Source organism: Hydra vulgaris, chromosome 04, assembly GCF_038396675.1.
Source record: "Hydra vulgaris chromosome 04, alternate assembly HydraT2T_AEP".
Classification (NCBI taxonomy): domain Eukaryota; kingdom Metazoa; phylum Cnidaria; class Hydrozoa; order Anthoathecata; family Hydridae; genus Hydra; species Hydra vulgaris.
Genome location: NC_088923.1, coordinates 42,735,591 through 42,760,274, shown reverse-complemented (window position 1 = coordinate 42,760,274; position 24,684 = coordinate 42,735,591). Strand labels below are relative to the sequence as shown.

Genomic DNA, 24,684 nt, shown 5'->3' with positions numbered 1-24,684 from the left:
TATTCGAGTTTATATTATATATAACAAACTTATTTTAATTATTATTTATTTTGACTTTCAATTATTCAAATATATTTTGTATTTGTAATTTGATTTTAGCTTTTTTGATATATTAAGACTGGTAAGTTAATTATTATTTATTTTAGCTTTAGTATTCAATTATATTTTTTATTTTTTTTAACGCATTAAAACTGGTAGATCAAAATGAGCACCAAAAAAAGAAAGGTTGCGAATGAAAAAAGAAGATTTAATAAACTATGGACTGAAAAATATGCAGTTATAGAAAGTGATGATAGTCCTCTATGTTTAGTATGTTCTGTGAAATTTCAGAATAATAAATCAAGCAATGTTGAACAACATTTTGAAGGAAAATGAATTAAAGAATTTGCCCAAAAATATCTCGAAGGTGAATGCAGAAAAAAGCTATTAATGAATTGCAAAGAAAACAGTTAATTCAACAAAATTGTTTTTCAAATTATATTCATTCCGGATCGATCACAACTGAAGCAAGCTTCGCATTATCATTGCAAATTGCAAAAGCTGGTAAACCATTTACAGATGGTGAGTTTTTGAAGGATTGCATGTATACTGTTTCTGGAATTTTATATAATGATCTTAAAAATAAAGATTTAATACTATCAAAGATTAAAGATATACCACTCTCGGCTAGAACCGTGAAGGAACGAATTTTGAATATTGCAGAAGAGGTTTCAAACATGAAAATAAAAGATATTAAAACGGCTGAATTTTTGTCTCTGGCTATTGATGAATTTTTAGATGTCACTGATATATCTCAATGTTGCGTAATGGTCAAATACTTAACAGCTTCCGGTGTACAAGAAGAACTTCTTGAATTGTTGCCTATGAAGGGACAAACGAGAGGGGAAGATATCGCAGAACCAGTTTTGAAATGTTTGGAAACAAAAAATATAAACATTGAACGTATAGTATCCGTTGCAACTGATGGAGCATCTGCTATGATTGCAAAAAACAAAGGCTTTATCAAACTATTTTCCAGTCATATTTCTCATGAAATTATTTCATCTCATTGTATCTTACATCAGGAAGCTTTGGTTGCAAAATCTTTAGGAGCAATACCACAGCTGAAAAATGTAATGGAAGTCATTGTGCCCATAGTAAATTTCATCCGAGCAAAATCGTTAAATCGCAGAATCTTTACAGCATTGTTAGAAGAAATGGATTTTATACATAAAGAACTAGTTACATTCACAGCCGTACGTTGGTTGTCAGGAGGAAAAACTTTAAAATAATTTTCTGAATGCTTAAGTGAAATAACTAAATTTTTAGCTGTTAAAAATTATAATGAAGAACATTGCAAACTACTAAAGAATTCAGAATGGCTGCAGAATTTTTACTTTTTGCTTGATATGACAGAACATTTTAATAAACTTAATCTGAAGATGCAAGGAAAAGGAAATATATCTGCCCACCTACTAGAAGAACTGATTACTTTTGAACAAAAATTACAGTCATTTTTAGACGATATTTCAGGAGACCAATTTATATATTTTAATAATTTACGAAACTTCAGGATGAAAATAATTTCAGAAGCAGAAAAAGTTGATTGTAAACAATTTTTTAAGATAACAACTACAATTATTCACCAATTTGCAAGCAGATTTCAATTTTCAGGAAATATCAGGAAACATTAAAGTTTGTAATGCTGCCATTAAAATGCAATTTGACATTAATGGACTTAAATGCATTTCCTGAAATAAATATTGCAGACTTGCACTTGGAGCTTGTCGAGATTCGGAATAAAAGTATCTGGGCTGATAAATTTGAAGTAATGCTTGCACATATCGCTATCTATGAAGAAAACATGAAAGATACGCCACATGATATCATATTCTAATGCTGGACTTCACTGTCGAATACTTATATAAATTCTAAAAAACATGCTTTTGGTCCATTAACCATTTTTAGTTCAACGTATAATTGTGAACAATTTTTTTCATCGATGAATTTTATTAAAAATAAATGCCGAAGTAGGTTAACAGATAAAAGTACGCAGGCTCTACTACAGTTGCATTCAACGAAATATCAGCCAAATTTAATCAAATTATCAAAAAAAGTTCAAATCCAGAAATCACATTAAACTTCATTTCACCAATAATAATTGTTATTAACTATAGCTTTTTCTATCTTTTTAATATATGTGAATTTCATTTTATGATTTCAAGTTAATAAAAAAAAAAATTTTAATTTTGTATTTTTGTGGCTCTTCATTACTATTTTGAATTTTTTTAGCCGTTATGGCTCTTAGGTTAACCCATGTTCTATGCATTAAAAAAAAAAAAAAAACATTTAATTTTTAAATTACATTTAGAGTCTTGAAAATTTTTTTTTTTCACTTTTAAAAAAAAGACCCACATTGAGCTTGAGATTCTTAGCTACAGAATTTTTTTTCACTTTCTGTAAATTACTCGACGAGCCACTTCCATTTATAAATATTTCATGTCATCTCTTCCATTAATGATTCCATTGATAAAGTATAAAATAGAGTACCCGATGTTTGGAGACTAATGATTTATTCTTGTAAAAAGTTTGTCTAGACATAAAAATAAACAATATAAGTATAAATATTTAAAAAACTCTAGAAATGCAACAAGTTTAAAGCTCAGTCTTCTTTTCGGGTTCGTCATCTAAAACTACATCACTTAAGTCTATGTCTTCTTCCTCTACAAGCAACTCCCCATCTTTACCATCCCAAGCAGGTGCATCTGACAGAGTAGGCAAACCATCTTCTAACTTCTGAGTTCGACCACGACCAACAGCGATACCTTTTAGCAATTCATCAATACCTTCACGACCAAAGCCGCTTCGTAGTAAAACAAATATCTAAATTAAAAAAAAAGTTTAGTAAAGTTAAATAGTATTAAAAAAAAACAACTGAAAAATACCAAATATAATTTCAAGAAAACATCTGATGCTATAGATACAAAAAAAATTAAATTTTTTTTTTTTAAATTTTTAGCATAAGGTACCTTCCTTTAACAGAATCGTATAAAAAAAAAAAAAAAAAAATTTACCTTCTTTTTAATGTTAACAACAGCCATAGCGGGATATCCAAATCCTCCTACTTCAAGTGTTTTTTCTAATTTGGGATGTACTCCAGCACTTGTCCATACCCAACCCCATAACTTCTTTTTATACTTTTCACCTAACTCTCGTAAAAGATCTAAATACGCATTTCTTCCAGCAGCTTGAGTATCAAGAATATCTGGTAAAAACGAAACGACACAAAGTGGTTTTTCATTACAATTATCTTTTAAAACTGAATCAGAGGTAAGTTGATGAATTTCCGGGGGATCTACATTTGCAGAATGCAAGTCAAGAGCAAAAGCAATGATGTCACTTGCAGTGCGCCCTCCTTGGTAATCTTCAGCTGAATTAAAATCCTTTGCTCCAGCAGGGAAGTATTTGATGGTAGGATAACCTTGGACATTAAACCTAATAAACAAATGATTATTTTAACATGTAAGCAAAAAATGCAATTATGCAAATAACAAAATAATATTAAAAAAAAAAAAAAAAAAACTCTAGGGGTTCAAAATAATGTTTAGAAACTTCTGAGCTAAGTTGACAAAAAACTGGGCTCTAATCTACTCTTAGTCTACGAATTTTTAGTTAAATATTTCACATTAATTCTAAGTCATATATTTATAACTTCAGATTTAAAATGACAAATTCTAGGACTCTTTAATTCCTGTACCATTTTCTTATGAATTTCAAAAGTTTCTAAGCATTTTTGGAGCTCTACAACCCCAAAAGGTGAGAATAAAATAATTAATATTTGATTATAAATCTAATATTAATTGCAGGAACACTATTCTTAGAAATGAGGAAATTATTCAATACTTGACTCCAAACCTAAGATTTCTTTTCGGGATTTTGCAACCCTGACAATGACGACAAACTTTATAACAAAAGATTCAGTGGTCAATTGTAAATTATATAGAAACTGCCACAAAATCTGTTGTTTATTATTATGTTTAATTTGACAAATGACATATGATATATTTGATCTGTAAAATCTGTTATGTTTATTATTATGTTTAATATGACAAATGTCATATGATAAAAATATTTAAACTCAATTTTAATAACAATGTTTATAAATATTATTTGATTTATTTTATAATACTAAGTTTAAGATCTCTTAAACTTAGTATTATAAAATAAATTTTGATTCTCTTTATAGCCATAAGTCATAATCGATAAGTAAAAGGAATTCCACAACACAACTTTTGTTATAAAGTCATAGTCGATAAGTAAAAGGAATTCCACAACTCCAAAGGTCAAATAAAAATTACAAACATTTGACTACAAATCCAAGGAATTTTTTTTGAAGGAGGAGGGGGGAGGTAGTTGAGAGATATATTCTAGGAATGGTGGAAAATAATCAATAACTGACTCTAAACTCAAGATTTTGAGAGAAATAAAAAGATTACTTCTAATTTAAGATTTCTTTTTTGGAAAACAGCATTTCTCATTATATAGTTTAAAAAACAGCTTTTTATCTGAACTATAAAGCTAACCATTTATAGTAAGGGTTTTTTTTTTTTAATTTTAAATCTATACATTTAAATATTTTTTTAAAAGTAATACCTTCCAGCTGTATTTGGGTATTGTGTTGCATCCAATGCAGCTAGTTTTACTTTTCCTTTAAGTTCAGTAGCAGCTTTTGCCCACTCTGGTTCTAAACGTTGACAATGACCACACCTATAATTATATTTATAAAGTACTAGTTTGTTTTTTGAATCAAAAATTAAAAGAATAAAATAACATCATTAAGTAAAAAAAGACTAAAACATTTCAAAGTATATAAAAATTACCATGGAGCAAAGAATTCAACAAAAACAATATCTTTTGTATCAATGACTTCCTTTTCAAAATTGTCATCAGTAAGAGTAATAACATCTTTTGTGTTTCCACTCTTGCTACTTCCACTTGACGAGCGCTAAAATATTATAAGTTTATAGTCATATAGTTACTATATTACTGTCAGATTCCCTTTAACTAAAACATGAAAAAAAAAAAAAAAAACTTGATATTAACTTTTGAACCACCATTGAGTCTCTCACGAGCCAATGCAGATGCAACTTTTAATGCTTCATCAACTATAGCTTGAGCAGATCGTGCACCTACAGATTTAAAGCTTCATATAACATTATGGTCAAGTAAACAAAAAATTAAGAAATGTCATTCTTATAACTACTTTCTTTGGACAGAATGCAGGTTTTGTATAAGAGGACCAATAGTGGTCTTCTTTCCCTCTATTGTTTAAAAACTCGAAAACTCAACTTGAAATTTATTTTTTCCAATCAATTTTTAGTCTCTGGTATCCAGGAGTACTAAAAGTGATGAAATTAAAAAAAAATTAATTAAACATAAGGATTCTGAGTTCAAAACTAATGGTTCCTCCGGCTTATAAGTCTTAATTTTTTATTCCATAAAAATTTTAATAGCTCCTTGATACCAAAAAAAAAAGAAAAAAAAAAAGAAATAAATAACCCTTTTTATGACTCAGTATCCTTGCTAACAACTTTAAAAAAGAAAGCATTGTTTTTTTATACTCAAGACTAAAAAAATACGCCAATAACCTCTGCTCTTTTGGCCCTAATAACAAGCAGCTGGTGTAAAAAATTCACCAAACTAAGTTTAGCAGGCTCTTTGGAGATCCATTTTACTGCTGCCCAAATTATTATTTTTTAAATAGCTTAGTACATAAAATTTCTTAGATATTTAAAATAAGATAATTTCTAAGTATAAAAGTCATACCATTGTAATCTTGTGGTTTGGATTTGTCACCAGAAAATATTTTAATAGTAGGGAACCCACGAACATTATAAGGACCTCCAACTGAACCATGAACATCCATGTCAACAGCACCAACTTTAACTATGCCTTTCAACGCTGTTGCTGCTTTTTTCCAATCTGGTGCAAGATTCTTGCAATGACCACACCTATAAAAAAAAAATTAAAAAAGAACCCAAAATATTAAACCATAAAATTTGATAAATTTTTTTTATGGTTGTATAAAAATCTATTCGCTACTAGAATAAAATACCTAAATAATGAATAAATTATTTAAATAATAAATTTTAAACATCTTAATATCAGTTTTCATAAAAACCTGTTTTTTATGAAAAGTGATGGGATGCCAAAATCCCTAAAAAAATTTTATTTATTATTCATTATTATTTAAATAGTTTAATCAAATATGTTTAAACTTTTATAAAACCAAAAAAATATGTTATGGAATTAAAATAAAAATTTTTAATTATGATAAACAGTATAAATTTAATGAAAAAATGACATGGTTTTGAGCTTTTTTAGACAAAGCAGATTTTACTTATTTATATTAAATACTACTTGTGTATGCATCAATTGATTTAGAAATATTTTATTTTCAGTAAGTCAGTGAGCATATATATATTGACTAAAATATATAAATACTTTTTAAAATTAAAATATTTATACATAATATTTTCTGTAAGTAATAATTTTTAAACTCTAAGCAAGGGCAACTATTAATATGTGTTAAAATAAAATTGCATTTATATCATAATTTAAAATACTATAATAGAAGACGGGTTTTATTTCAACGATGATTTATTAAATTAAAAAAAAACAACAACAATGAAAACAAAAAATTAAAATACGTTTCTCTAAATATATAAATTATAATTGTGGATATAGAAATTTTTATTATCTTCAATTTTTTTCTTTTTATTTAGTTAAAAAATCGTTATTAATAATTTTTAATGTATAATTATTTAATATTCTGTAGGTAATATCTTTATGTCTAAGTTAAAACATGTAAATATCAATACCTACAGAAAAATAAATAATAAACTTAGTGCCTAAATAAAACCTATTAGAATGATCATTATACTAGATACAACTATTTTATTTTACCATGGTGCATAGAACTCTACGAGCCATATCTCGTCGCTATATTTTACCAAATGATCAAAATTTCCACCAGTAAGTTCTACTACATCATCTGATTTTTCATAGAGAGCGTTTACGACATAAATTATCGCTAGTCCTACACCTACAATTAAAAATAAAAGAAATTATTTTATCAAATAAACTTAGGAAGTAATAAAAAAAAGTCTTTAAAGTAACGACGAAATTGTAAGGAATTTTTGCTAACCTAGATATTTAAACATTTTCGATTTTTATTTCGTAGTTTAACTTTCTCCCTCGTCAGGTTTGTTTTGCTCACTTCTTAACTATAATTCCGGATTCGTGGTTTATGCTGATTGGACGGAATTTTTACACGTGTCTAGAGTGGCTATCAAGCTTGATAGCCTGCTTGTCGAAATAGAAGCATTTTGACTAAATATAATTTTTAATCTACAATAACGAAGTTAAAATCAAAAATAAATAAAATCTATTAACTATATCTAATTATAAATCGTTGTCTAATAATAAGTTTGTTATCGAGTAATAAATTTGTTAAAGCTTAATAATTTTGTTGTTGTTGTTGTTGTTTGTTTTCTTTTGTTAAGCCATTATTTAAATTTCGGAGTTTATTATATAAATAATAATTATTATTTTGATTTTCATGTTTAAATATTTGTAATTTTCACTATATTTGGGGCTTGGCAATATACATAATCCGGCCATTTCTATATACTATTCATGCCAAAGTTTGGAATATTTTAATTAAACGCGAAGTTTATTAAAAAATATATATTTAATTTTTTGAGAATAATGACAATTTTAAAGTTACATTAAGTAAAAGGTTGTTGTTTTTTTTTCACTAACTCTTAAATGGTATTGATTTGTTAAGAGTCACCTCTACCGTTATAATAAATTAATAAAACTTTTTTAATCAACTAAATGAAACATTTTTGACTAAAACAACCCCGTTATATTGTAGTTTAAACTTTTCCACAAAGTATCTTGATCATTTTCTATATTGAGGAAATAATTTTTATGTAAGAAATCTAATATTCCCAAATAATATGTGGTATTATAGTTTATCCATATAGAGGCCGAGCGCGGATCCATAGGGGGGGGGGGGCGATGGGGCAATCTCCCCTCCACACCCACCACCATAAAAACTTTGAAAAGAATAATTTCGTAAATTCATATATTTAACAAAACTTGTTGTTTGAAAACAAAAGAAAAGTAGGGAGACTGTTTAAAAGTAATAAAAAATTTTAATAAAATTGTATGATGCAAAAAAATCGGACTGTTGGAATACCAATGTATGACGTAATTTCATAAGTACATCGATTAAAACAGTGTAAGTCTAATATTCTTAAAAAACTGACTAAAAAAGTTTTCTGATTTAAATCTGAAAATTGCCCCCTCCCCGTTTTTATTAGAGTTGGGATCCACCGAATCAAAAAATCGTTGACCTTCCTTCCTTCCTTGATGGTCTTGATCTACCGTATTAAAAAACCCTAAAAATCACCCCCTTTACTAGATGGTCTGGATTCGCCCCATGAGAGAGGCCCAAATAATAAGTTATAGATAGTCTATTGATTGATCTATTGTAATTAACAAAATTTGAGTACTTAAGGAGACAATTATAAAACTGTGGTCTTATATATTTTTTTAAAGATATTTTGTAAACACTGTTTTGATCAAATCATTTGCAAACTTTTTATCATTAACTTAATTTCAGGATTAACTTTTACGTGGATATCTAATGTAGTGTTATTTGTAAGTTTTCTTTTTGCCTTTTTATTTTTTTAACTGAAACATGTTGCATTAAATTTAATTCTTTTTAATATAAATAAAAAACAATAAAAACTATAAAAATTAGTTTTTTAATTAATAAAAATTAATAATTGCTTTAAACCTTTTAACTGCTCAGCGGGCACAAATATTATAGTCATCACAAGTTCGTCGGACGTCCTTAAGGTGGTACGCCACCGTTCAACTCCAACTAACCGTCATCGTCACCCAAAGACGTTCAACGAACGTTTATTGCCCATTGGAAATGAGCACAGATATATCTGTGAAAATTAAAATGATACTCATTATAATGATTACTCATTAGTGAAAGATGGATATAGTTGTCACTAGTTAAGCTTTAATTTTTGAAGATTTTTTGGGCACACTGTATGGATTTCTAAGAAGTGTAACTTTATGGTCTGCATTATTTATGATTTTAATTTTCTCTCACAATACATTAATTTTTGATTCATACCAGTAAATTGTTCAAAATTATGTTTTGTTTTATGCTTTAAGGTAGATAGGGGCTAGTTGATTATAGAGCCAAGTTAGGCAATTAAAGTATCTTAAAAAATACGCATCACATGACAAAACATCTGATGGATGAAAAATAGGGAAATAGAATGATTAATGCGCAATAAAAGGTTGGATGGTAACAGAATATGATGCACGGACCTTTTGGAACCAAAAAAGTAAATGAAAAAAAGTTATTGCTATTTTTCTTTTAGATTTTTTTTTAGTTAAAAAAAAATTACTTTCTAAGCTTAATGATTTTCTTCTAATATTTTCGTTTTTTGAAAATTTTTTTATCTTTTTTAAAATTCCAACCCTCCCGTTTATTAAGACCCTGTATAGGGGTCGTCCATAAATACGTACACTAAAAATTTAGATATTTGATCCCCCTCTCCTTGTTTCAATGCGTACTTTTAAGTTCTCTCCCCCTCCCCCCTAAAAAATACGTACGCTTTTGAAATACCCTAACCCAATCCTTTTTTTTATAATTAAAAAGTATTCATTCTTACGCAAAAACGCAAATCAAGTCTTACGCAAGATGAGTAATATTGAAAACAAACCCTCGACCCAGAGTTGAGGCTACCCCACACCCCCAATTAGGGGAGGGAGCTATTTTGTTTAGCAATACCTTGCGGAAATTTTTTAGTTAGGGTTAGGGTTTTAATCCATTAGCCATTAGCCAAATATTCTTCTAAAAACACGGAAATATTTAATTTTTAATTATTGAAAACCATGAATTTAATTTTTTTTTTTTAATATCAAACTTCAGAACACAAAAAAGTTTAAGGATCAAAAATATAAAGAATAACAACACATATCAAATAAAGACATAAATAAATGTAAAAACTTACTAAGATCATTTAACTCAATCTTTTCTAAAATTAATATACTTTTCATTTATCATAAGGGTATATTGCAATTTCAGAAATAGTTTTTTGGTATATCTCTTTAGTAATAACTGTCTAAGTTTTGCCTTTAACTCATTAAATATTTTTAGAGTTTTAAGTTCAGTTATGTGTATTTTATTCTATGCCTTTGGTCCTCTGCAAAATAATTTTTGGGTTGTATGTAGGTGTTATTTAATATCTAGTGAAGTATTTATTCTGCTTCGTTTTAAATAACGGATTAAAAGTTTTTGGAATAATAATTTCATTAATATTGAACATAAAAATAAGAAGATGATAAATATTTATTCGGTAGATATTTAGTATAATTAACTAAGTAAATAAAGGTTAGCGTATTTAAATTAGGAATGAAGGAGAAATATAAGAGTTTGTTACAATTTGAATTTAAAAATGGTTTTGCCTTACAAAGTAGGTCAATGCTCCTTGATATTTTATTTTCAATATATTTTATAAGGCCTCTCATCTCATATTTTATATGACATCTCATGTTATATTTAACATGGAGAGGTCATATAAAATATTAGGACTGTTAATTAAAATTTAATTAGCGGTCCTTATATAGATCCTTGTGGTACCCACAAGTTATATTCATAATGTTAGTTTCTACGTAATTATGAGAAATGTATTGCTGTCTAATTGACAGGTAGCTTTTAAACTATTTAAGGTTCGAGTGTTTAATACAGTAGTTTTTCAATTTGGTTAATAAAATATAATGACTTACAGTGTCAAAAGCTTTGTTGAGATCAATAAAAACGCCTAAAGTATATTTATTATCATCAAATGATTTAAGAATATCATGAACAAGATGAACAATTGCCTGACCAGTGAGTTGAACATTTTTGAATCCAAATTGTTTAACTTATTATTTATAAAGGATGTTTATTATCTTAGATTATTATCTAAGAAATAATACAGTCTTTTATACATTATATGTTCTAATTTTTTTAAAAAGCATGGTAGTATTGAAATAGGTCTATAACTTGCGATGCAAGTTGCATCTCCAGAATTTATTACTAGTATGACCTTTGCAACTTTTAGTTTATCAGGAAAGAATCCTACTTCTAAAGAAAGACTTAAAATGTGCAAAAGCGGAGTTTTTAAATAAAATATTGATTTAATTATTATATTGCTACTTACATCATCAACTCCATTACGTTTATTTGATTTTAATAAATTCAAAGCTTTAAATAGCTCTTTTTCAGATAACTTATTATTTTCCATAAAATCGTTTTAAGAGATTAAGTATGATTCGAAGCTAGTTTTATTGTTTTTTACGTTTGAAACCAAACTAGTACCGTATTAACAAACGCACGATTGAAAGAATTAGATATTGAATAATCATTACTAATTTCACGATTATTTATAATGAGTTTTTTGGAAAATCCAATAGTCTTTATGCTTTTTTTACCTATTACCTCTTTCATTATGCGCCACATTTTTTGTTCATCATTTTTGCAGTTAAGTAGTTGGTTAGTAAAGTGTTACTTTTTTGAATACTTTATAACTGTTTCATATAGACATAGATCTTGAGATAGATCAAATTAGACAGTTGTTTTCAATCATTTTGATCTTTTGTGAGCCTGACAATCCTTTACATCTCTGGGATACATACAAAGCTTTCATGATGGAAGATTTCATTCACCTATTTATTAATATTTTTAAGTTATTTTGAAATTAGTTTAATTAAATTTTATTATAAAATTATGCTTTAATTATATTTTTCTAGTGCTATAAAATATTATTATGTATATTAGCGCTTACAGGAGTTTTAGGTTTCCAATTTTTAACTCTAAACTGTTGTGCGATCACAGATGTCAAGTATATCTGTGAAATCACAATACTATTAGCCTAATTGCTTCCCAAAAGTTTACAATTTGTTTCTTTTTTTTAATTTTTTTAAGAATATTAATTTTATGTCATATTCTTATTTATAAAATTCTTATTTTGTAAATTTTATTGTACAACTCTTAGGAAATGAGGTTTTTTTTATCAAAAAGTCTCTTGGAAATCTTTAACAGATAAAAATATTTTAAATTACAATAATTAACTTTTATTATTTAATAAAAAAAAATTAATTTATCTCTCAAAATCTTTTTGCTGTATTCAACAAAAAGATTTTGAGCGATTTCAAGATTCATTCATAAGATTGCAACCACTTATAAGAGCTCATGAATTTGTAAAAGTTCTAATAAGTGTTGTAATAATTATAATAAGTTATAATTCTAATAAGTGTTATTTAATAATAATGATAAGTGTTAAAAAATAATAAAAAAAGAATTTTGGTGCTGCAAGAAGCACCTTAGATATTAAATTTATTTTGGTGCTATAAGGAGCAAACTTAAATACTTGATGGGCCTTTCTTTATTATTCTTATAATATAATTGAAAATGTCAAAATACACCAAAAAATAACCTGTAAGTGTAACATGTGGCCATAGTGGCCATTCTAGCTTACTCGATTTAAAATTTCTGATTACAACTTTTTATTTTAAAATTTGTTCTATTTTTTAATTTTAATTTTTCTTAAATTTCAATGGTTTTTTTACTTTTTTTTTTTTTATTAACTGTAGTATTTTATTTGAATTTTATTGAATAAGATTACTTTATTTAAATGTTTTTTTAATGGTAGAACTTTTTCTAAGTTTTAATTGCAAATGATACTTTGTTACGAACGTCTTATTTTTTGCTTAAAACTTTTTTTTTTTTTGAAATAGCAATTATATTATTACTTGAAGCTTTCCAGAAATGTAAAATTATATAATTTAGTATTTAAAAGTTTCAGCTTCAAGTCTTCAACTTTTTTCAAAATTTAACTCTACGTAGTGTGACGGTCGTAACACTTACTTTTTACCACTTCTGAACAAAACAACTTGTCAGACTTAATGCAGCGAACAGCAAGGTAAAAAAAAATCATTTGGTGTTTAATAAAAAATTTATAATAAAATTCTTATTATTGTAACAAAAAAGCTTGAACTGCCAAAATTGATCTAAGGTATGTCTATATTTTATTTGGAAAAAGAATCTCAAATTTACTAAAAACAAAACATGGTGTACCCCAAGGCTCCATTCTTGCTCCTCTTTTGTTTTTTATCTATATAAACGATCTTCCAAACGCCTCTAATATCTTTAAAACTATAATGTTTGCCGACGATACAAACTTATTTTATTCGTCAAAGATAATCAAAGACCTCTATGAAAAAACAAATGCTGAACTAAAAAAAGTTAACATATGGTTTAAATCAAATAAACTGTCACTCAATATAGAAAAAACTAAGTATATACTATTTCACTCTAATCAACAAATTAAAAAAATACCCCTGAACCTACCAACAATTAATATAGAAAAAAATATACCAAAAAATAAATATATCCATCAAAAGAGCTCTGAATACAAAGTTTTTAGGAGTTCTAATTGATGAACACATCTCCTGGAAACCCCACATAAACTACATAAACACAAAAATATCAAAGAACATAGGTTTACTTTACAAGGCAAGACCATTTTTGTCACAAAAAAGTCTAAAACATATCTACTTCTCATTCATACATAGCTATCTCATGTATGCCAATATAGCATGGGGCAGTACCCACAAATCTAAATTACAACCACTTTAATTACGTCAAAAACACGCTTCAAGACTAGTATACAACAAAAGCAAATTTACTCATGCTCAACCCTTACTGGAACAAATGAACGCTCTAAATATATTCCAAATAAATATTTTTCAAAATATATTTATAAAGTCTGGTTCCAGAGCATTTTACAGCACACTTTTTTAAAAACAATATAAATAAATACAATACTAGAGCAACAGGCAACTTTAAGATACCTTTTGAAACAACAAGACTCTCAAAATTCTCAGTTACATATCGTGGTCCCTATTTATTTAACAAATTAGTTTCCAGAAACGAACCACTATTAAACTTAAACAACGAACACTCTCTGAAAAAAAAGCTAAAAACTACAATAATCAAATTAAACAACTGCAAGGAATTTTTTTAAATTTGAATAAATAAATAAATAAATGTAACTTAACTTTTAATACAAATCGATAATAAAAGTAATATTAATAACAAGGTATATATGTAACACATATATATATACCACGTATGAAACTGATTTTTTATGTGTATTACACGTCTCAGAAATAGGTACTCGATGACAAGACTGATTTAAGTCTTCTGCGAGCTTCCTATGACTACAAATAAGTATTTCTTTTAATCAATCTTACACAAATTTTGTTTTTATCGTATTTATACACTAACATTATTTTGAAATGTGGTAAATTAACTTATAGTGAAACATCTAAACTCTCCTCAAAAAAACCAGCAGATTATTTTTATTTATTGTATTTTTTATTTTAATTGGAGGAATATAGAGATATATTTCTCGGATTATTTTTACTTACACGTTATTATATTTTTGTAATTGGTATTTATTTTATTCATGTCTCGGAGTTGCAAGCAACTATATTTTTATTTACCTCGTATATTTTGAACTTTATATTTATGATTTAAATTTGTATATCTTTACTGCCAATCAGTGATTGGTAACTTGTAATTACTTTGTAGTTGTAAAATAAAACATGTATAAAAAAAAAAAATGACTGTTTACTTACTTTCTTTTTATAATATTTATAATATTTCCGTTTTACTATTTTTCTTGAAATTGAAATTTAGCAGAAGCAAGCGTTACAGGGTTTCATGCGAGCGGGGCATGTTTTTTCACATAGACAAGTTAGGTGAATGAAATTTTCCATCATAAAAGCTTTGTATGTATCCCAGAGATGTAAAGGATTGTCAGGTTCAAAAGGCCAAATTTTTTGAAAACAACTGTCTAATTTGTACTATCTGATCAATTTCCACATTACGATGTTAAATTGAAAAATATTAATAGTTTCCAATAAAAATTTGATAAATAATATTTACAAATCAAATTAAATCTTATTAACTAGAATACTGATTCATTGTTTTCACTTTTAAATGTTTTCTACAATTCACAAATAATATAAAATTACAATATAAAAAGATATAACTTTTATTAATAGATTTTATGATTAATTCTCTTATTTCCTGAACTAATCTTTTAAAAGTTTAAAAATAAAGTTTGGTATAGCCTGCATGATTCAGTTGACAAATTGGGCCATTTGTCATCGTTGTCTCCTCAATAATATACACTAAATGGGTTAGTCCACTTGATTTGCAAACTATTCAGTTCGTCTAGATGTTCAACAGAGCTTACTTTTTTCTTCTCGTGGAATCTTCATTTCTTTATGTGTAAGGTAGTATTCTGGTATTATTTTGGTAAAAAATAAAAAAATGTTCCTTTTGTCTTTTACTAAAATAATACCAGAATACTACCTTAAACATAATTTTGTGATTTTTAATGATTTATTTTGCATATTTAGTATAATTTTTATTTTTAAACTTGATTTTAATCAATTTCATTTTTTTTGACAAACTGTAGGAAAACATTGATATCTCAATAAAAAATCTTTTAGTTTCAAATTTTTAGGATATGTTCATTATTCTTACTTGTAGTGACAACCTAACATAAAAAATATATCTATTTAAGATTGAGCTGTAATGAGCCTTAAAACTATTTTTAAATGCCTAAAGTTGTAATTTTATACTATCAAGTCTGCCATTTTAGATGGTTTTAAGTTTTTTTTATTAATTTTAAGTTCAGTCACTAGCTCCAATATTACACTAACATTGTGCAAATTTTCTACTTTAAATGTTCATGTAATCTTAAGATATTTATGTTCTTGTAATATGAACTTTTTCAACTTTTTTTGCTGAGTCAGTAAAAAAAAATTTTTTTAATATATGTTTATTTTTTCTATTTTTAAACTCTAATATGTTAATAATTCATTATATATATATATATATATATATATATATATTATATATATATATATATATATATATATATATATATATAACAAGTAAAATATAACATAATAGAATTAATGCCAAAATACCACCTTAAATTTTTATAAATCAGTTCTTATATGTTTTATAATAACATGTTCTATAATATACTTTGTTTTCATGTTCATGTCCGACTAATATTCTCAATCTGAATATTATACTCTCTTTCTTTATATTCTATTTATGGGCGATTCCGCGAGAGTGACCGACGCAACATTTGACGCTTTTTAAATTGTAAAACATGAACCAAAAATAGAAATGATTTGAAACTTTCTAGAAATTTGAAATACTATCATATAATTAATATGCAAAAGTTAAAGTATTGAAGTCTTTAACTTTAAAATTAACTCTATGTAGTGCGACGGTCTGAAAGCTTACTTTTTACCATTGCTGAACAAAACAACTTTGTCAGACTTAATGGAGCGAACAACAAGGTAAAAAAAAATTATTGGCTATGTGTATTTAACACATATTGATATTAAAATATGATTAGTTTCATAGTTTTTACTTGATGTTTTTACAAGCAATTTAGTGTTTCTTTTGTCATACGGTCGTAACCGTGAAATTCTTAACGAAAAATAAAATTTTTAAAAACAACAAATAAAACGACGCAATCAATGTCGCAAAAAAGAAGATAAATGATTAAAAAAACCATGTTCTATTTGACAAAAAAATGCACTTTATATTTTTATTAAAGTTCTCAACTATAGTTTTTCGGTATCGAAATTATGGAACACACGCAACCACAGGGTCGCAGCTTTATTTATTTATACTTTATTATTTAATTAATTTTTTAATGTTTAATGCCCTCAATGCTCCCTATTCCCAATATAGGTTTAAAAAATATTTTTTTTAGAAAAGTAAAAATATTACTTTTAAAATTGTTTTACAAGCCCTTTAGAAAATATTAGACAATTTTGAAACCAAAAACTTTCCATTTTTTACTTGCCAGAAATGCATTTTGGTAATCTTTTTAACGGCTTTTGCTTTTTCTATTAGAACAGCTATAAAAGCCTACCTTAAAATAATATTATCTGTGTTGACTAGCCTTACGTAAGTTTTGGACCTATTTGATGCTAAGAGGAAGTTTTTGGCGTTTAAGACAATAAAAAGATTTTACGCTGTTCTAAACAAATCGCTTCAACAATCCTCCTACACCATTAACTGCTCCATTACTGTAAAAGGTACCAAAAAAGTTCCACTTTATACTTTGAAAATGATATTTCACAGTGCTATGTTGTATAAATTTGGCCATGTATCTATTTTTGAATTGAGTACTACATAATACAACTTTATATAATCAGTTCAATAAATATTTCCTTTAGGTAAGTAATAGTGGCGCATTTTATTTTATCATTATCGTCGGATACAATTACAACTAATTTTGACTATAATTAGTATTGATAGATTACAATTGTAAACAAAAGAATAATTGACTGCGATCAATAAGCCGCCTGAACAGCATACTGATAACCACATGTATGCATACATGTGGTAATAAGGATGCTGCACAAAACTATAGTTTTGTGAATAATTAAAGTGTATCAAAATTTTGTCTGGTTCAAGATTTATTTTTGAATTACGGTATCGCTCCGTCTGTTGCTTTTTAGTGAGATAATTCTCAGTAGGTAAGTAGTTGCAAAATGGTAAATAGTTACAAAATACCTGCAATCTGGTAAATAGTTGCAAAAATATTTAAAAGCATCTGTGATGTTTTTCTATGTTGACTGAGTACACAGCGATAATCATTTACAAACTTTAAATAATTTCTTTAATCCACCAACTATAGATAATAAATATATCCATGTCTCTGTTTTCAAATAAACTTTAAACAATTATTATCACTACACAACAAACATTTCATTACACAATATTAGGTGGCTTGCACAATATATAAATTTCTAAAAATTTATTGCAATACAATGGAAAATGTATTTTACTTGCCAAAGCAGCACACAAATAAGTAAAACTACTGTGATAAACACAACCAGGGTTGTCAGAGTTGTTTTTGGTATTAGAAACAGCCAAATTCCGACACGGAGAAAACTCCTAATATTTATATGTTCAAGCTAATATCAAATATAGATGCTTCGCGACGATCGAAGACTGAAAAAGTTTAAAGCCCTCTCAAACTGAGGGGCTGTAAACTTTACAGGGTCATAAAAACCGACCACTAATAGATTATAGCACGATATTTGAAACTTATCGCTTGTAGATGAATATAAATATAAATAAAAACAGTAAAAAAAAAATATTTATAAAATTTTTGCTTCAACGTTAAGAATTACAGGGCTAAACTTTAGGAGGTTTTTTGTTCCGAGGCTCCAATCATTGCAATTTTTTGCAAAACATAATTATTTGATATTAGCGTAAACATATAAATATTTGGAGTTTGCTTCATATCTGGAAGTTAGCTGTTTATAACACCGAAAAACAGCTCCGCCACCCCAAAACACAACCGCATGATTCAAGTGGTATGTCTTTGCATGTAAGAATGAATATGGCTTAAGCAATATAACGAGTAAATAAACTGCAGACAAAAAATAAAAGAAAGTGATTTTTAACTTAGTTCCAATAATAAATTCGTTTGCTTACTCAAGTTAAGAAGCTGTTATGGAAAATCAAACATATTGTGATGAAGCACTTTAAAAAAATTGAAATGATGATAAAAATTATATCAGTATCTTTACTTTTACTATAGTTTTAGCTTTATTAAGTCTGATACAAAGCCTGGTCGGTCAAATTAATGCACATCGGTCGTAAAGCATAATTTGATAAATATATTCTTTTTATAGATCTAGTTATAGTACGTTTTTGTAAAAAAATATTTAGCATAATGTTTATTTATGCCTTTACAACATTTAATATAACCCTTACAACTTTAAAATTGTAGTACGGTATGATAAAATGATTTTTAATAACTTTTTTGCTTTAAAATATTCATTAATAGTTAAAAAAGGAGTTTACGGAGGTTAGTATGTATCTTAACAATAACTTTTTTCCCCTTCTCGCGTATTTATGTTTCGTCATGATTGTATAATTTATTCTTGATAACTAGAATATATTAGTGACGATGTACGGTGAACAAGTGTATTATATTAATCGCAAAAAAAAGCCTCGGAGCGAGCCAAATAGTTCTTCAGAACTTGCTATCAAAATGGCCGACAGGTTAGTTGTAGCATTGTGGTGTAATAGATAATTTTATCGTTGGAAATCATGTTCATATAGCATTATCATTTATAAAGGGAAACATTTGGTTGATTCCATATTACTATTTTTTATTATTTTAAAATTATTTTTTATAATAAATGATTGTATCAGTTCTTGAGATCAATCTTCCTTTGGTTAACTTTATAGCAAGAAACTTCCTGGTGTTCCAGAGACCATCTTAAAAAGGAGAAAAACCCTAGAAGCAATTAAAGCAGCACGTGCTGCGGCTAGAATAAAGAACACTAAGGTAATGTATTTTATGAGATCTCCTAATTTTGTTTGACTTTTTTTGTTTTACAAATAAAAAGGCAAAGGAACGTTATATTTATAGCAACTTCTATACGTACACATATTTACAGTTAAACTTGTGTTGTTGGAATCCTTAAAGTGTCTCAAATGTTAGAATTTTCAGAGTTTTTAAACAAAGTTCAATAATAAATATTAAATCCTGAGGGCACTCAAAAGTTTGGTTCAATTTAAGTCTTTCTAAATATCTAAATTTTAAGTATTTTCTATATAATTTTTTAAATTCAGTTAAACTGCTCTATTTTTTATTTTGTAAATATATAAATAATGTAATACATATTTATTACATACTAAATAATTTAAAACATTTAAAACTACTTGTTTAATTTGTTGTTATAAGTTATTTGTATGAGTAATATATTTTAATTTAACGTAAATATTGGTTATCCTAAAATGACTTTAAAAAGAATTTACAGTTAACACAAAGGGTTTATAAAACATGTAATAAATAGATGTAGAAAATAATATAAAAAAACTTTGAAGTATTGATGATAGCTAAACTTTTAAAAATATCAAATTTTATGTGTCAAACCACTAGTAGTAAATATAGAAAATCTTAGAAAATTACAAACTCATCATTTTGTAATATTTTCAGTTTTCAATATTTACATTACTTTTCTTGGTCTTCTTCATTTCAGTGATGTTTTGTTTCAAGACGGGACTGAAACTGTGATGGATAAATATTTTAGCTGAGAAATGGAGATTTCATTATTAAAAAAATAGTTTAATTTTAGTACTAAATACTTCTGTATTAAATACTTAATAAGAACCTTTTATATTAATATTCTTGGGGTCACACATCACAAAGCATATAATGGAGGAAAACAGAACTACATTTGTTAATAATGGGAATTGTTTAGTAATTTTATTTTTAGTATTTGCATTTAAACATGTTAATGAGTTTCATTTAATGTTTTTCTTAATCACACATTTTATGATGCTACAGCCACTGCAAGATTTATTAAGTATAACCTACCAGTTTTTGCATTTCTATGATGTTTTGTTTCAAGACGGGACTGATACTATGATGGATAAGTTTTTTAACTGAGAAATGTAGAGCTTAGAATTTTTTTTATCTATTTAACAAATACTAAATTATTAAAAAAAAAGTTTTAGCACACTTTATGATTCTATTTAATTAGTAATAATTATTTTAAAAACCTTAAAAGATCTGAATATGAGGCAAGTTTGTTACATCATTTTGTGTTGCTTCTTAGTAAGTTAAGTAGGACTTAAATTAGCTGCTGAACTTGAGGCAATGTTTAGCACTTGTTCGATAAAAAGTAACTTTGTCTGACCAATTTAATTGTGAATTTATTTTATAATTATTTTAGTTTTAAATTATTAATAAATGTATTCTTAAATATAAAATTTTTTAAACAATTTATTTTATATACAGAACAGAAAATAAAGTTGAAAACACAGTTATGTAAATAAATTAATTCATCTTTTTTAAGCAAGTTCATTTTTTAAAGCATTTAATTTTAACTTGATCTCTTCCTGCTTATTTATTTGATCACTTTTAACTTTCCTTGACTTTTTGTTCTATGGTTTTTAAATTACAGCAAATATTTTAGCTTTTAAAACCCCTTTTAAATTTTAATGTAATAGTCGTTTTGGTGCTTATAGAAACCAGTACTGTATATTTTAGTATTTAAGTTGTTACAATGTTATTTTTCAAAAGTTGTTATCTTTTTAATTATTTTAATAATTGTAAAAAATGAATAAAGGGATTAAATTGATCATTAAAATATTTTTAAAATTTATTATATTCTTTAATAGTTATATAAAATGGATTAGTTGTAAACTATCATTAAAAGTAATTGGTTACTTTATTTAATAAAGTAATAAGTAAACATTCTTTAAATAGCTTTTTACATAATATAGAAACTTTTTTCTAAAGTAAAATAATTTTTATTTAATGTAATACGCTTTAAACTTACTTTGAACTACTATTGTATTTCATTTTTGAAGCATAATATAAATCATTTTCTTTTTGAATTTTAAGTCTTTTTTGAAGTTTAGTTTTTTTTTTATCAGCGCATTTTTAAAACGCTTAAGTAGTCAAACCTTGCAAACAGTTTAGTTGTGAAAGCAAAATATCTTATGTGTGGTTGTTATCTTACAAAAAGAGTATTTTTTTGTTGGAAATGTCTACTAAACCAAAGTATTTATCAGACAAATTGTCCAGAATAAAAAAGTTTGTTACTTATAATTTAATTTAAACATTTTATAAGTAAAGAGGACAATAATATAGTAAAAGATTACTTATTAGATGATTAAACATTATTGTATTGTACAGAGTTTCATTTATGTACTTTTTGATTTATACAAGTTTTAGTATAAGTTTTTTAATATTTTATATTAATGTATAATGATATATATAATTATAATTAATAAGTGAAAATGAACTTATTAAAATTCAAAATTCTTCGGAACATGTGTTAGTAAAACATGACGATAGTAATATTAAATTTCTAGACTCAGACCAAGAATTATTATAGTATGTGGACATTTAAAATAAATTGTACTATTTGCATTTCTTGCAACTATAGCTATCATTTTCTACTTATTGCAAAAAATATTGTAACAATTATGTCAAATTTTACAAGCGTCGTGGTTTATTCCTAATATTTAGTAATATTAATATCTTATCTATTAAGTATTATCTAATATTATGCCATTTTATGTAATGACTCTGTTTTCAAAAATGAGTTAATAAACTTTTAATAAAAAATGATTAATGTCTTGTTTGTTTTAACTCTCAAAATCCTATGCCAAGGTTAATTTAAAATCATTGTGCTAATCTCTTGTTATATTTCTGTTTTCTTATTTGGATAATCGTCTTAATTTAAAATTATAAATAATTTTTAACAAATTTTCTGATTTAGCGCTTAAGATTGAAGAGAAAAGAAATCTTTAAGAGAGCTGAAAGCTATGTTAAAGAATATCGCACAAAAGAGCGCGATGAAGTAAGATTTAAGCGAATTGCTCGAAAGCTTGGAAATTTTCATGTTCCAGCAGAGGCTAAACTTGCATTTGTTATTAGAATTCGAGGGTAATATTTTAAAAGCTATAAATATATATAATTTTTTGTCTCAACTTTTTTTCTTCTTGTAAATAGTCTTATATGTTCTTGTTTATCTTTAGTATCAATCAAGTTAGTCCAAAAGTTAAAAAGGCTCTTTATCTGTTAAGACTTAGACAAATAAACAATGGTGTTTTTGTTAAATTGAACAAATCTTCCATCACTTTATTAAGATTAGTCGAGCCTTACATTGCATGGGGGTAAGTTCTATTTTTTAATGAGTATTAATAGTATACTCTGTTTTTTGATATTTACATTAATTTTTATGCATTTGTATTTTTATTTAATTTAAATTTTATGTGTTTACATTCTATTGCATTATTTAGTAATGCATATTAAATATTAGATCAGTTTAAAATAATAAGTTTGCAATTATTTTTATATGTGATATGTGATGCTTATTAAATTGGTCTAAAATAACCCCCTCTTGGCTTGGGTGACTAGATTTTTCACAGAACTCTTGGAAAAACCCTGTTTTATGACAAAAATTTTTAGTCTGAATATCTGTTTATCTTTTGTTTATTACTATTTTTAGCAATATTTTTTTATTATTATACAAATTATGTAATAGAAATTGCCTCAGTTTTCTCAAAGCTGACTGACTTGTTCACCTTTTGAGTCATAGCAACTATGCTATGCTTTCTAAAACTTACAACCAATCAGACTTATAATCAATCCATCGCTATTCTTTAGTGTTTAGTAATAGAGGGAGGGTTCAAATAAGCAAGGAGTGGGTACTCAGGAAAATATCCTAGAATAGGTGTTAAAAAATCCTTATTAGGGATTTGATGTTAGATGAGAGATTAAGTCTTGTCAAGTTTTGATAAAGTCATATTAAAAAAATAATTTTAGGTGTGGAATTTAAAAAAATCTCTACCCCTATTTACTTAAACTGGAGTATTAAACTAGCTATTATTACAATACTTTTGATAATCTAAACATACAAAATATGAGTTTAATTTGTCAAAGTTGATCCAATTTAACAGTAGCTTTCATTGTATAGTTGTTAGTGGGAACATTAATAAAAAAAATTTAATAAGTGATGCAAATATTAAAAATATTGTATTTATATTGTTTTACATTAAAGTTGTTTAAAAATGTAATTAACATTTTCATGCAATTTAAATGAGTTTGATATTCAGCAGTTAAAATTTTTACTTAAAGAATAAAAAAAATTTCCAGAAAATTTAAAGCATGCAAAGGCGTACGATTGTGTGTGTATTAATAGGTTAATGATATCAGCTAGTAAATTTTAGCTCTCATTGCGTCAGTCTGTAAGTTTTGAGGGAATTTAATGTAAAGTACAGCTTAGTAGTTTTTGTTAATGTTACTTAACTAATTACTTTTTCTTTTTTTTTAAGGTATCCCAACCTAAAGAGTGTACGTGAGTTGATTTATAAACGAGGTTATGCCAAAGTCAATGGCCAGCGAATTCCTATCACCGATAACCAAATAATTGAGAATGCTCTCGGCAAAGAAAACATTATATGCGTGGAAGACCTTATTCACCAAATTTTCACTGTCGGTGAACATTTCAAAAAAGCAAACAATTTCCTTTGGCCTTTCAAACTTAGTTGTCCAAATGGAGGAATGAGAAAAAAGACAAATCACTTTGTTGAAGGTGGTGATCATGGAAACCGTGAAGATTTTATTAACAATTTGATCAGAAAGATGAATTAACTTTAAAAAAAATTGTCGGTCATATGCGGTAGTTTTTCCTAATTTTCGTCAACGAAATTTAATAGTATTATTAGAATATGAATATTAGTAAAATATCATTTAATCATGTTTCTAAATGAATAGGTTTGAGGCAACAATAAGCAATAATGATTAAAAAATCCGAGGATTCTTGTTTTAAATGTTTAAAAAGTACAATTATACGTAAAATTCAGCGATATATTCCCATTATACTCAATAAGGCTCTTTCTCGGGTCGCATATCAACAAACCAGGCCTAGATCTGGTGTTGTAGGTGCGACCGAGATAAGGTCTTTAACTTGATGCAC

At 26.5% G+C, this 24,684-nt stretch overlaps 3 protein-coding genes across 3 annotated transcripts; 2 read left to right on the top strand and 1 right to left on the bottom strand.

The window, feature by feature from the left end:
• Window positions 1-410: 410 nt before the first annotated feature.
• Window positions 411-1,271, top strand: LOC136079423 (zinc finger BED domain-containing protein 5-like). Its single transcript, XM_065795160.1, has one exon. It carries the CDS (start codon window positions 411-413, stop codon window positions 1,269-1,271), a length of 861 nt encoding a protein of 286 aa, XP_065651232.1.
• Window positions 1,272-2,535: 1,264 nt separating this feature from the next.
• On the bottom strand, window positions 2,536-7,441 carry LOC100203193 (protein disulfide-isomerase A6). Its single transcript, XM_065796398.1, has 8 exons — window positions 7,187-7,441; window positions 6,946-7,084; window positions 5,806-5,990; window positions 5,083-5,168; window positions 4,860-4,984; window positions 4,633-4,746; window positions 3,054-3,474; window positions 2,536-2,862 (listed from the first exon to the last, which is right to left on the bottom strand). Exons 1-8 carry the CDS (start codon window positions 7,200-7,202, stop codon window positions 2,635-2,637), a joined length of 1,314 nt encoding a protein of 437 aa, XP_065652470.1. The 5' UTR covers window positions 7,203-7,441; the 3' UTR covers window positions 2,536-2,634.
• Window positions 7,442-19,086: 11,645 nt separating this feature from the next.
• On the top strand, window positions 19,087-24,383 carry LOC100208095 (large ribosomal subunit protein uL30). Its single transcript, XM_065796397.1, has 5 exons — window positions 19,087-19,243; window positions 19,433-19,532; window positions 22,483-22,649; window positions 22,742-22,879; window positions 24,041-24,383. Exons 1-5 carry the CDS (start codon window positions 19,149-19,151, stop codon window positions 24,357-24,359), a joined length of 819 nt encoding a protein of 272 aa, XP_065652469.1. The 5' UTR covers window positions 19,087-19,148; the 3' UTR covers window positions 24,360-24,383.
• The last annotated feature ends 301 nt before the right edge of the window (window positions 24,384-24,684 follow it).